A 14,727-nucleotide genomic window follows, 5' to 3' on the forward strand; every position below is an offset into this window, starting at 1 on the left:
GGGCCTGTGAGTCCTGCAGGCGAGTCCTACAGGTGGTGTGCACAGAGTGCCACCCTGCAGAGGCACGCGGTCTGCCCTCTGTCCTCTGTGGGTCCGGTGACCTCTGTCCTCTCTTCCTCTCCACCTTCTGAGAGGGCCAGTGCTTCTAGGATCTGCCTGATGTATTTGCTGCTCTTCCAGAGTTGGCGGCCATGTGCCAGGCTTCTTTGTCTTTTTTAATCTAATGCCACCCACACCTGAATCCAACACAATTCCTTGCCTTTTCTAGCACATTGAGCCCCTTTCCCTAGTATCTTGTGCTAGGAGAGGTTTTTATCTATTTTTATATTCCATTGATCGCTCCTTGGGGATCTAGGAATGGGGCAGAGGACTGAGTCTATACTGATGTCTTGCCAGGAAGTTTCCCTTACCCCTTTCATTGGCTATTAAATTCTGAAACTACCCCTTTAACTGGCTATTAAATTCTGAAAATGTTCTCAGTCATGGATGTCCCCACATCTAGGAACAATATGTTCATAAATATTAAGATTGAGGGATGGGAATGGACAGGTAAGTAAGAATGAAAAGCTTCAGTGATTGTGTGAAGCTACGGAGATTGGATTTCAGTACTGGGCTTATTTAGCACAAGAGTGCCTTTAGCAAAGCTCCTGATTGTTACTTTAAGAAATTTGGGATGAAATAGCCCTGGCGACACACTGGACAACAAAACCAAGGAAGTAGCGCTCGGGTGAATTTAGGGTGCCAACTGTCCCAGTTTGTTCAGGACTGAGAGGGGTCCCAGAATGAGGAACTTTCATCAGTAAAACCAGGAGAGTCCCAGGCATGAATTGGTCACCCTAGTGTAAATGATCCTTTGCATCTGTGGTGTACATATGAGATGAGATTTCACGCCACAGCGAATGTCCAGATTCTCCTTACCTGCTGCTGGCCAGGCAGCATTTAGCCAGTAAGGAGTGAGAGCCCCTTTCTATTTATGTTTTGTTGAATAAATTCTGCAAACTGTGATTCAAGTTGGGTATAGAGTCAGTGAGTTTTTAGCTATGTTCTGAGATATCTCTGGGAAATGGACATCCTTTAATGTCTTCTTTCTAAAAATGATTAGGAGTAATCTTTTAAATCTGGAAATATCTTCTTTAGCGTATTCTTTGAGATTTGCAATCCATGACGCTTCAACCGCTTTTATAGAGTTAGCATTTTGGATAAATTAGAAGCTCTTAAATGAAAATTACAAGGTTCTTTCTAAACATCTTGAAGGATTAGAGACACTTGGAAGCAATTTCAGAAGAGTCTCTTGATTAGAGTTGCCAAGGATTTAAGTAAAGGTACAAGCCCCAGAGTATCTCTTCTTATGTTGTATTTGCCGCTTGACCTGCATCAGATTAATCACCCCTCAGTGGCACAAAAGCACTTAACAAGTCTGTTCATTAAGATGGTTTTCTCCGTGATGATGTCTGTGGATCCATAGCATAGGAGTAATAAGGCTTTTATTTGGGTAGATGAGACTGGCATTTATTTATTTCCTAGAAATTATTTCAATTTTATGGGAAATTTGTCCCTTGGAAGCCCTGCCACTCTTTTTTTTTTTTTTTTTTCCCCTCTTGACTCTGAAATATCCTTTAGGCAAAATAGTGAAGGATCAATCAGAAATGTTCAGGCGTGTCCTTAACCAGTGTCTCAGAGAGGGCAAACTAGATTGCCATTCAACCTTCTTCATCAGGCCTTAAAGCCATACTTTTGAGCTCAAATCTGCAGAGGTTGGATCTGCTTTGATCCTCTATATTAGCCCATCTTGTTGTGTTTATATTTGCATCTGAAACTCCAAATGTATCACTGCCATTTTCATTCTCGTCGTCCATTGCATTTTTTTCATCCATTGCATTTTGTGATATTGTTTACACAGTGTCCTTATGTTTTGTGACCTTACTCACCTCCATCAGTTACTCATGTGAAAACCCCTGAGTTGTTCTTTAATCCTCTTTCTCTCACTTCACTTATCTAATCCATTGGCAGGTTCTTTCATCTTCCTCTAAAACATTCTGAACCTGATCACTGCTCATCATCTCCCCTGCTGTCACAAAGCCCAAGTCATTGTCAACCTCTGCCTGAATTACTGCCACAGTTTCCGGAGTCCATTTTGTTTCTACTTTTAGCTCATTAGCTGTACCGCTGTTTTTTTGTTTTGTTTTTTTTTTGGTTAGTGTTTTTTTGTTTGTTTGTTTGTTTTGTTTTGTTTTGGTGGCAGGTTTTCTCAGCCTTGGCATTGTTGATCTTTGTTAGCAGGGGTAGGGGTGGCAGAGGATTGCCCTGTCCCTGGCCTGCTAGATGCTCGGTTGTGACAACCAAAAATGACTCCAGACGTTACCTCTGATTAAGAACCACAACTCTAGGGTTTGAAAAATACATCTTTAACTTATCACAGTGTACCTTCAAGTATTGTTATACCACCTTTCATATGGTGTAGGAATCTTATAATAGCATACTTTTGTTTCTCTTCTCCCCTTCTTTATGCTATTTTCATGATTTTTACTTCTATGTATGTTATAAAACCTCACAAGATATTATTTTTGCTTTAAATAGTCTTTTATCTTTTAAAGATATTATTTATGACACTTTTCATTCTTTTGGGTAGATCCAATTTCCTTCTGATATACTCTTTTGTGTGAAGAATTTCCTATGCAAGCCTACTGGCTGTAAATTCTCTCAGCTTTTGTTTGTCTGAAAAAATCTTTATATCACCTTCATTTTGGAAAGGCATTTTCACTGGGTGTAGAATTCCAAACTGACAGGCTTTTTATTCAGTATTTTAAATACGTCCCAATTGTCTTTCGAGTTGCATGTCTTCTGATGAGAAGTCTGCTATCATTCTCATCTTGACTCCGCTGTATGTCTCTTTTCTGACTGCTTTAAAGATTTTTCCTTTTTATCACTGGTTTTTAGAAATTTGATTATTTGTACATGCATTCATGTGTGTGTGTGTTTTAATGTTTTTCTGCTTGAGGTTCATGGAGGTTTTTGGATTTCTGGGTTTATAGTTTTCATCACATTTGGAAATTTTTCAGCCATTATTTTTTCCAGTTGTTTGTTTGTTTGTTTGTTTCTGTCATTCTCCCTTCCTGGGACTCCAGTTACATTTATGTAAAACTGCTTGATATTGTCCCGTAGATCATAGATGCTGTTTCATTTTTTTTTACATCTTTTTTTCTCTGTATACTTCATTTTGTATAGTTTCTATTTCTGAGTATTGTTGTTCACTGATATTTTCTTCTGCAGGGTTTAAATTGCTGCTAATCCCATTCAGTATAATTTTTATTTCAGATATTACATTTTTCATCTTTAGAAGCTTCATTTGTGTGTGGGTGTATACGTATGTGTGAGAGATTTCTCTTCTCTGGTACCCAATTTTTTCCCCCAGGTTTAGTAAAACTTATATTGTCAAAATATTTCTCTTCTTCTTGACTACTTTCTATGTTTTCATATTTTATCCAACTGGGGAAGAATTAAAAAAATTTTTTATTGTAGTTGCATATGTATAACCATGTAACCATTTTTAGCTGTACAGTTCTGTAGCACTAATTATTTTCACAATATTGTACAACCATCACCACCATCCATTTCTAAAACTTTTCCATTGCTCAAAACAGAAACTTTGTATCCTTTAAGCAATAACTTCTCCTTCTCCCCACCCCTCTGTAACCTCTTACCCTCTTTTTGTCTTTATGACTTTGCCTATTCTAGACCTTTCATAAAAGTGGAATTATTTGGTATTTCTCCTTTTGTGTGTGGATTGTTTCACTTAATGATTTCAGGGTTTATCCATATTGTGACATGTATCAAAGTTTCATTCCTTTCTATATCTGAATAATATTCCTTTGTATGTATATACCACATTTTGTTTATCCATTCTGTATCAATGGACAGTTGGGTTGTTTCCCCATTTTGGCTGTTATGAATAATGCTGCGATGAACATTGGTGAACAAGTTATTTATTTGAATCTCTGTTTTCGTTTTTTGGGGGTGTGTATCTAAGAGTGGAATTACTGGGTCATATGGTAATTGTATGTTTAACTCTTTGAGGAGCCATCAAACTGTTTTCCATGGTGGATGCAACATTTTACATTCCCACCAGCAATGCACATGTGTTCCAGTTTATCCATATCTTTACCAACATGTGCTATTTTCTGACTTTTTTTAATAGCCATCCTAGTGGGTTTGAAGCACTGTATCATTCTGGTTTTGATTTGCATTACCCTAGTGATTAATGATGGTGAGCATCTTTTTGTGTGCATATTGGTCATTTGTGTATCTTCTTTGGAGGAATGTTTATTCAAGTCCTTTGCCAGTTTTTAATTGGCTTTTTATTGAGTTGTATGAGTTCTTTATATGTTTTCAGGATTAAACCCTTATCAGATATATGACTTGCAACCATATTCTACCATTCTGTGGGTTTTTTTTCTCTTCATTCTCTTGCTAGTGTCCTTTGATGCACAGAAGTTTTTAATTTTGGTAAAGTTCTATTTATCTGTGTTTTTCTTTTGTTGCTCATACTTTTGGTGTCATATCTAAGAACCTATTGCCAAATTCACAATCAGGAAGATTTTCCCTTACGTATTTTTCTAAGAGTTTTATGGTTTTACAAATTTGTTAATGCATGGGTGTCTGCCTTTGTTTTATTCTTTTAAATATTGTTGGACTTTGCTCTAATGAGTAGTTAAGTTACTGGAATAAGTTAGAAAATTTCAAGGCTTGCTTTTAAGCTTTGTTAGGTGGATCTAGTGGGACTAATTTTGCCCTCCTTCTAAAGTGAAGCTTTCCTAAGGACTCTACCCAGTATTTCATGTCTTAGGAGGTCTTTCCATCCCAGTTGCTAAAAACAAACTATTCCTGTTCTTCTTTGAGGTCTGGGATTTGTTCAGCCTGCTGCTCTCTGGTGATTCTTTTCCCACACATGCACAGATCAGTACTCAGAGATTTGAGAGCACCATTCAACAGATCTCTGCTTGCTCTCTCTCTATGCAGGTTTTCTTTTCCAGTATTCTGCCATGCAAATCCTAGATACTTTGTCCTCCTTGAACTCTGAGTCTTCTCAACTCAGTGAGAATGAGAAGACTAGAGCACTCGGGGTTCTATCTGACGTCCCCCTCCCTACTCTGCGTCCTTGAAACTTTTTCTAGGCAGAAGCTGGAGCAATTGTAGGACTCACCTGCTTTGTTTCTCTCTGGCATCCTCTCTTGTTCTGTTTTCCAGTAACAGAGACCTTTGTTTCTTATTTTTCATCATCAAGGCAGGAAGGTAAATCTTGTCACTGTTACACCATTATGTCTAGAAGTGAAAGTCCTTCAACTGACATTTTATGTTTCCTCTCCTATGGTTGGTGGTAATATTGTAGGTTATTTTTGCTGATACATAAGGGGTGTGGTGGTCTTGGCCTCATAATTTAAATCATTGTCTTTTTTGGTATCTTGGTGAGAAGCCTGCATTGCCTACAAAGGACTCACGTGTTGCTGGGGAACAGAACTATTCAACCTGCTTCTTTGTGTTAGACTGAGTGATGTTCTAAGCAGAGGTAGTACACATTTTGCCTGACATGTGGCATCGTTGCTAAGAATACACAATAACTTGGCTATTGATTTTTCTCCTACTACATGCGATTTTGGAAGTATTCTTCAGCTGATAAATTCACTACCTGCTCTGTTTTGGGGTTATGAATCTCTAGGCTGGAATACTGTTCTGAGAGCCAAAGCTTTGTAACATGCTGAGTTGGTTGGTTTGTTGCCTGGAAAAATTGTTAGGGCAAAATTGATACTTTGATTGGGGAGAGAAATTGGTAGACTTTCAAATTAAAAATGTTCAATTACAAATAATATAAAAGAATTCCAGTTTATTCTAAAGTCATGGAAAGAAGTGGATGTACCATGAGAAAGACAAAAAAGTTAATCCATAAACTGTAAACTTTGTGGTTGGTGGGTTGTCATAAAACCAACCCAAGGAGGGTAACCATTTATCCTGTCTGCTGAGCATATTCCTGGTTTATATCTTATTGTCCTGGAATAATTATTAATAGTACCCCATTTCACTCTTAAAAGTGTAGTGGTTTGATGGTTTTATATATATATATATATAGTCATCCTACCTATAAGGAAGCGTTTTTTTGATCATATTTTTTATTGTATAATGTAGCATATATACATGAAAATGACAACTTTCCGAGTGCAATGTAATGAGTTGTTAGAGAGCAAATTTCAAAGAATATTATAGGTTACAATTCCAGTTTCAGTTAGTTCCTTATTATGAAATATAACATATACAAAAAGGTAATATTGTTTAAAGTATGATTTAACAAGTAGATATGTAGGAAATTTCTAAAGTTATTATGATTTATAGCACCATAGTTTCAGTTATTTCCTTATTGTGAAATCTAATATACATACAGAAAGGTATAGCTTTCTAATTACAATTTGACGATAGAACAAATATCAAAGGATGCTATGGGTTACAGTTCCACCATTTCAGTTCTTTCCTTGTAACTATGCTAATACCTTAGCAACTAAGAAAAAGAAAATTACATAAAGATTCACTATTCATAATCAAGGAATAGTTTAAAGACTGCTAGGTAAATGGTAATTCCTTGGTTATTTTTCATCTTGAATGATGGATTTACTCTTTACTGTGTATATTAGCTAAATGATAAGTTAAATAATATAAAGTATATAGTGACTAATAAATGCGTTTTCTGTTTTTGTTTGTTTGTTTCTTTTAATTTTTGGTATTTTCCCCACAGATGATCTCAATGCCACCCACCAACACTGTGTTTTGGCTGGTTCACAACCTCGGTTTAGTTCTACCCACCGAGTAGCAGAAGTAAGTATAAATAAAAATGTGATTCAAACTTAATTGGATGCGACAGAAGTGGTTGAATGAGAAATTTATCATGGAGCTTTGGAAGCATATTTGATGGGAAAATTGCTTCCATCTAACTTGACTTTAGTCTCTATTTACTTGCTTTTTTTAGCTTTGGGTTGTATTGGATAACATTAAAAAATGTGTATTCACCACGCTGGGTAAGTATATTCTGCTTCTTTGGGGTTATGTTTCTTGGTGAAGTAAATGCCATTGGCAGGTGTTGTTGCTATGTACAAGCTCTCTAAGGTGATTGTTATCTGTCAAGATCAAGGGCAGGAGGTGGTCAGAATGCGGTGGATTTGTGTGCTTGTGCATGTGTTAGTGTGGCTGAGCTCAGATGGTGGAGAATTTACATTTCCCTTAACTTTTTGGTCAGGCTTCTGGGCATGTGAATGTCAATTAGGGAGAAAGTTACAGTGGCGCCAAGGAATTTCTGAGCTCCCCAGTTGTGTTCATAACCCAGACATTATTGCTAAATTCTGCTGCTACTTGCAGCGGCTGATGGTCAGCTGATCAGACTAGTTCAGAATGTAAATTTAAGGGATGAGAAAATACAGATTACCAGGGGGCTGGAGTCCGGTGAGAAATTATTGCTTAATGAGTACAGAGTTTCTGTTTGGGGTGGTGAAAACATTTTGGTAATAGATGGTGGTAATGGTAGCACAGTATTGTGAATGTAATTAACATCGCTGAATTATTGCACACATAAAAGTAAATAAAATGGGAAATTTTGTGTTGTATATATGTTATTACAAGAACACTTAAAATAAAATAGAGAGATGAGGGAAACAGATCGTAGTCACTTGGAGGTTTTGTGTCCTTAGTTAAGAAGGGTTCCAGAGAGGAGGGGAATAATTATAGAACTTACTTTTTAGTTGGGGAGACAAACAAACAAATGTACAAATAATTAGCTTAGAAACCTAAAAGTAAATTCTGCGAGTGAGAAGGGAGAGGAGGAGGAAGGGAAGTAAAGGGAGGAGGGAGAGTGTGGAAGGAAGGAAGAAAGGAAGGAAGGAAAGTAGGAAGGTATGGAGGGAGGGAGGGAAGGAGGAAGGAAGAGAAGGAGGGAGGAAGGAAGGAAGGGAGGGAGGAAGGAACGAAGGAAGGAAGGAAGGGAGGACCTTTATAAAGATTAAAGGCAGTGATCTATGCTGATGTTCAGTGCTGTGGATTATATCTGACATGAGCTCTCCGTGAATAAAGGATAGACCTGAGACTTCCTGAGAATGTTTCTGTCAAACATTACAAAGGCCAGAGAGGAACTTGGAAAGAATCCTTTTCTTGTGGATCATCTGTGTGTGTGGCTACTTAAGTGTGTCCTTCTTGCATCTTTGCTAATCTACCCTGGAAGTGTAGACAGGCTCATGCTGTGTTCAGAGGGCTAGTACAAAATGATAAATAAAAAGTTTGGGGAAATAAGAAAAAAAATGTATAGAATAGTGTTACCCACAGAGACGCTGAAGCTTAACTCCTAAATGAAATTCTGGCCCTGTGCTTCCCGGAGTGTGGTTTTGGGCAAGTGACTCAACCTGTCTGCATCTTGGTCTCCTCAGCTGTTTGATGGGGCTAATAATTGTACTTAGATCATAGGGCTCTTGTGAGGATTAAATGAGTTAACACACGCAAGTCTTTTAGAACGGTGAGTGGCATATAGTTTGCATTCAAAGAATGTTAGGCACTACTACTATTATTAAATTAGTATTGCTGATCTTTTCTTTTTATCCTGATGAAAAGCTCCTAGGAGGTGGGAACAGCTAAAGCTCTTTGAATTTAAGGCTCTTGCATCACCATTTATATACCAATGAGAAACTCTAGAAAAATGGGTTCAAGAAAGGCAGTGTTTTAGAGCTGAACTTAGACCAGACTCAAATGGCATCTTTAGTTCAGAAAGGATGGCCCACACCTTCTGTTTAAGAGAGGACACTACAGGCTGGCTTTCCTCACTGTTTTCTTGGCTGGTGAACCAGGGTGCTCTTGGTATCAGTGTTTAGCATCCCTGGCCCTTGCCCACTGAATTCCAGGAGAGCCCCCAGTTTTTTATGGCAGCCAAAAATATCACTGCACATTTCCAATTAAAGCTGCTATTTGGGTGAGCCCTAGGAAAGGAAGGCCTTCAGTGATGTACTTACGTTCTTTCCTTAGTCCCTTGTGAAGGAGTATTCCAGGATCCCCCAGGAGTAAGGGAACTGACTGAAAAGGATAGATTTGGTGTGGGCAGCACAGAAAGAAAAAGAGAAAAAAAAATTGGAGCACTAGTTTATTTTCTGTAATTTTCAAACCTGAATATTTTGAGGAAGTTGAAGTTCTGGATTATTTTTTTCTTTATATGTCATTTACATATCCCTGCTATTGAAGAAATCTCTTCCTATAGGTTGTTGTCTTCTAAAGAATAATTTCTGCTTTCTCTAGTTTATCTAAAACTATCATTTTAAGGAACAGTAAAAAGTTCAACAAGAACAATCATTATCATAGTTAATTCTTACTGAGAGTTTACTATGTGCCAGGTGCTACTAAGTCCTTTACCTACAATAATTGATTTAATCTTTAGAGAAATCCTGTTAAGTATAGTTATCTTCATTTTAAAGGATACTGATGCACAGAGATTGAATGATTTGATAGAAGCCACACAGCTCATAAGTTATGGCACCATATAAACCCAGGCAGATTGACTCTAGATTGTGGGTTTTTACCATTATCTCTTTTTTTATTTTTATTTTTATTTTATTTTATTTTGAAATAAATTTAAAGTTATAGGAACAGTTGCAAAAACAATACAAATCCCATACACAGAACTCCAGCATACCCTGACCTCCCTCCACTGATACCCCAATCCACCGACTGTAACCTGCTGTCACATCGCTATTTCTTTCCCTCCCTCCCTCCTTCCCTCCCTATCTATCATCCATCATCTATTGCTCTGTCTTCTGAACATATGAGAGCTAGCTGCACACCTCCTTGAACAAACACTATAATTCACATATACAATTTCCATGAACAAGAACATTCTTTTATGCAATCCCATTAAATGCAGCTAAGAAGTACAAGAGATTCAACATTGATACAAAGCTTACATTCTATATTTCCTTTTTTTTTTTTTTTTACCTTATGTCTCAACTGTGTCCCTTTGAGCCTCCTGTCCTCCATCCTCAGATCCCATCCAGGGTCATCCTTGGCATTCAATCATCATCCATTTAGACTTTTTTTTTTTTTTTTTTTTTTGTCTCAATTGTGGAAACATATACAGCCTAAATCTTCCCATTCCACCACCTCCCCAGCATTCCATTAGTGGGATTAATCACGTTTAGAATGTTGTGATACTTTCTCTTTCCCACCATCCATTATTAGAAATTTCCCTGCACCTCAAACAGCAACCCTACACTCATTTCTTAACTCCCCATTGCCCCTTCCCCATTTTTCTTAACCCATACTCTACTTTTCATCTCTATGGTCATATTCTCTGATAATTTCTTTGTGTTTACTGTGGGGCTTAAAATTAACCTCTTAAATCCATAACAATCTTGTTTTTCTTTGATACCACCTTCACTTCAATAGGACACATAAACTATGTTCCTATACTCCTCCATTCCCCCACCTTTATATAGTTCTTGTCAAAAATTACATATATTGAGTTCAAAATCACTGATTTGTCATTAGAGTTTGTGTATTTTATGTCATGTAGGAAGTAAATAGTGAAGTTATAATTCAAAAATTATTGACTTCTGTTTGTATTCCATTGTGGTTGGAGAATGTGCTTTGAATATATTCAATTATTTTATTTTATTTTATTGAGGCTTGTTTTATGTCCCAGCATATGGTCCATTCTGGGAGAAAGATCCATGATTACTAGAGAAAAATGAGTGTCCTGGTGATTTGGGATGTAAGAGTCTATATATGTCTGTTAAAATTCTCTATTATCTCTTTCTCCTTTCTTTGTTTCTCTGTTGGTAGGGCTCCCTTTAGTATCTGAAGTAGGGCAGGTCTTTTATTGGCAAACTCTCTCAGCATTTGTTTGTCTGTGAAAAATTTAAGCTCTCCCTCAAACTTGAAGGAGAGTTTTGCTGGATAAAGTATTCTTGGTTGGAAATTTTTCTCTCTCAGAATTTTAAATATGTCATGCCACTGCCTTCTCGCCCCATGGTGGCCGCTGAGTAGTCACAACTTAGTCTTATGTTGTTTCCTTTGTATGTGGTGAATTGCTTTTCTCTTGCTGCTTTCAGAACTTGCTGCTTCTCTTCAGTATTTGAGAGTCTGATCAGAATATGTCCCGGAGTGGGTTTATTTGGATTTATTCTATTTGGAGTTTGCTGGGCATTTATGCTTTGTGTATTCATATTGTGTAGAAGGTTTGGGAAGTTTTCCCCAACAATTTCTTTGAATACTCTTTCTAGACCTTTACCCTTTTCTTCCCCTTCTGGGACACCAATGAGTGTTAAGTTTGGTCGTTTTATTTTATCTATCATATCCCTGAGATCCATTTTGATTTTTTCAATTTTTTTCTCCATTATTTCTTTTGTTCTTTCATTTTCCGTTCTGTGGACTTCTAGGACACTGAGTTGTCGTTCAGCTTCCTCTAATCTTGTATTGTGAGTATCCAGAGTCTTTTTAATTTGGCCAACAGTTTCTTTTATTTCCATAAGATCTTCTATTTTTTTATTTACTCTTGCAGTGTCTTCTTTATGCTTTTCTAGGGTCTTCTTTACGTCCCTTATATCCTGAGCCATGGTCTTCTTCATGTCCTTTATATCCTTTGTCATGTTTTCATTCCTCGATTGTAGTTCTTTGATTAATTGTGCCAAGTACTGTGTCTCTTCTGATATTTTGATTTGGGTGTTTGGGATTGGGTTCTCCATATCGTCTGGTTTTATCATATGCATTAAGATTTTCTGTTGTTTTTGGCCTCTTGGCATTTGCTTTGTTTGATAGGGTTCTTTCAAGTTGTAAAAAAAAATACCAATCTAATTTTTCAGAAATACAAGTTTGTGGCATGCACTTTCGCTAACTAACCAGCAGATGGTGTCTGCGAGTCACCTATACCCCTCAAGTCAGTTCTCCTCAACTTTGTCCTTGTGGTGTATGGGGAAATGATTCTTGTGGAGTTTAGTTGGTGAACTCAGTTTGGGTGTGTTGCTGGAGCTGTCTGCCCTGAATGTGGGGTGTGTGTCCAGGTGGCTAGGGAGGCAGGGCAGCTTTAATATTCAAACCCCTTGGTGTTTCCTGGAGATTCAAGGCCGCTGCAAGAGTCTAAGCCTTCATTTCAGTTCTGTCCCAGACCCTCTCTGTCGCTGACCCACAAACCACCGGCATTGACGTAGCGTCCCTCGGTTTTCCGAGTGGGCCCCCCTTCTCAGCTGTGATCTTCCAGGACCTCTGCTGATGGAAGGCTGTGCTGTATCACAAGTGCGCACCGTCCCTCAAGGGAAGCCCCGGCCCGCCAGGCCATGCAGGGGCACTCTCAGCCTGATGCAAAGATGGCTGAACAGGGCATCTCAACTCAGCTCCCCCCTCCTCGCACGGTTCCTCCTTCCCAGCTCTGGGACAACAGGTGCGGCTCTGGGCTGTGGGTACGGCCCTGGGCAGGAGTGTCTCCAGCCCACTGGGGAGCCAGCTGCAAGCAGCGGGGTTTCTTTCTCTTTCCGGCTCTCCCCTCCATTCCCCTGGCCCTGAGGGAATCTGCAGTGGGCTATCCTCCATGCCAGACACCGAGACGCTGGCTCAGCCCACTCCTGCCGTGCTTCACTGTGTGGTTCCCACCGTCGCAACTGCAGCTGTTCCTGGGTTTTTCCCTTTTTTTTTTCTTTAGAAGAACCAGTCTGTCTCCAAACACCAACCCCCAGCTTCCCCACACTGCAGCGCGGCCGCGGGTCTTTCAGCCGGCTTACTCACTCGTTTCAGAATGCAGACTCTCACCAAGTGTACGGCCCCCGTGGTTCTAGCAGACCTTGTCCAGCTGGTGCATCGCTGAAACCGGTATTCTGGGTCACCTTCTGGTTTTTATCTAGTATTTTTCATGGAGGTGTTTTTTTGCCCTGTCTCACCTAACCGCCATCTTAGATTCTCCTCACCATTATCTGTTAAGAATCAGCCCCAGATTAAATTTCTTCTTAATATTTCTGTCCTCTCTCATTGGAATTTCACTGAAATCTTTTTTTGCTATGTTATTGGTATTCTATTTTTACAATTTTATTTGAAATGGCTTTTAGTTAAGGACACTTAGAGTGTACATAATAAATCAAGAGACACAAAATCATCAGCATGTCTTGATATTCAGAGTTGCAATTCTTGAAAGCTACTTTTCAGAAGAAGCAAAATCACTTTAGTTCATTCATTGATTCTGCAAACCTTTGTTGAACTTTCCATTATTTAAAGTTCTTTTTTAGTCACTTCTACAGGAACATTTGACACGTTCATTGCCTTCAAGAATAGAAAGTAGCAAATGACATAGGGCTTCATGGGTGATGTGAATCTTGTAGTGGCTTTTCAGGACAGCTAAGATTTGAATATGTAGGGAGTAGGGAATAGAGCATTTTTGGACAGCTAATGGGATGAGCCAGGACCGAAGTGGGAATCTTAGGATTGGGATGGGGTGGGGATGCAGTTTGCAAGGGGAATCTCTAGTGGCTGTACTTTGGTGCCACATAGGGGTGTTGGCAGCTAAGGCTGAGACCAGTCTGGGATTGTAAAGGATCTTGGATATCAGATTAAGTGTATGAACTCAAGATAGTTGGCAAGCATTTTAGTTTCCTAGTTGATAAAGCAAATACTATGCCAGGGGATGGCTTAAACAATGGAAATTCATTGGCTCTTGGTTTTGAGACTAGAAGTCCAAAATTGAGCTATCAACAAGGTGCTGCTTTCTCCCTGAACACTGTGATGTTCTGGGGCTGGCTGCTGGCAAATCCTTTGGGTTCTTGGCTTTTCTGTCACATGGCAAAGCACGTGGCGGCATCTTCTCCTTTCTCTTCTGGGCTCCATTGACTTCCAGTTTCTGGTTGCTCCCCATTGCTTCTCTCCTTCTGTGTCCAATTTTCTTGGCCTCTAAGGACGTCAGCCATATTGGATTATGGCCCACCCTCATTCAGTTTGGGCACACCTTACCTACTAATATCTTCAAAGGTTCTGTTTACAAATGGATTCACACCCACAGGACCAGGGGTTGGGACTTGCACATGCCTTATGTGGGGGGTGTGATTTAATTCCCACCAGGTATGGGCTATTGATTAGTTTTTATCTTGATAGTGACTGTTTGGAGCTATCTTTAGGACCATGAAATTGATAAGGACATCACTTATCTTTGTCAGGGTCTTGTATGGACAAAGACTCACATGTAACAAAAAAATGAAAATAGGTTAAGGTGGTAGGATTATGTTTTTATCTAATTACATTTTTTTTTCATCTTCTATTACTGTTTTCAATAATAAAAGAGCAAAAATATTTTTTCCTCAACACTAATGTTACATTATTATTTTCCTCAATAGTAGAAGGAAAAAAAAATCATACAACTTTACAACCTTTATTTATTCTGCAAATGTCCTCTCCTCCATACTGTATTAACATAACATGCTTTATCTGTGCCAAGCTCTTTTCCACAGGGAATGCACCATTCTACACACCCACTGACAAATGCAGCAGCATTCCAGTGTCTCAACATCCTCCTCAACACTTGTTATTATTTGTCTTTTTGATTATAGCCAAGGTAATGAGTATAAAGTGGTATCTCTTTGTGGTTTTGATTTACATTTTCCTAATGACCAATGATGCTGCATGTCTTTTCATGTGCATATTAACCATTTGAATGTGTTTGGAGAAATGCCTATTCAGATCTTTTGC

General features: G+C 38.7%; 1 protein-coding gene across 4 annotated transcripts in view; it reads left to right on the plus strand.

Annotated features, from left to right (window-relative positions):
- The window catches only part of FTO (FTO alpha-ketoglutarate dependent dioxygenase), a 414,023-nt gene that overhangs the window by 175,761 nt on the left and 223,535 nt on the right, over nt 1-14,727 (plus strand). For all 4 annotated transcript variants that reach the window (XM_037815989.1, XM_037815991.1, XM_037815992.1 and 1 more), the window contains exon 5: nt 6,779-6,858. In XM_037815989.1, coding sequence (XP_037671917.1) covers nt 6,779-6,858 — 80 coding nt within the window. The remainder of the gene's footprint in view (nt 1-6,778; nt 6,859-14,727) is intronic.

The sequence above is a fragment of the Choloepus didactylus genome, chromosome 22 (genome assembly GCF_015220235.1).
Source record: "Choloepus didactylus isolate mChoDid1 chromosome 22, mChoDid1.pri, whole genome shotgun sequence".
Lineage (NCBI taxonomy): Eukaryota > Metazoa > Chordata > Mammalia > Pilosa > Megalonychidae > Choloepus > Choloepus didactylus.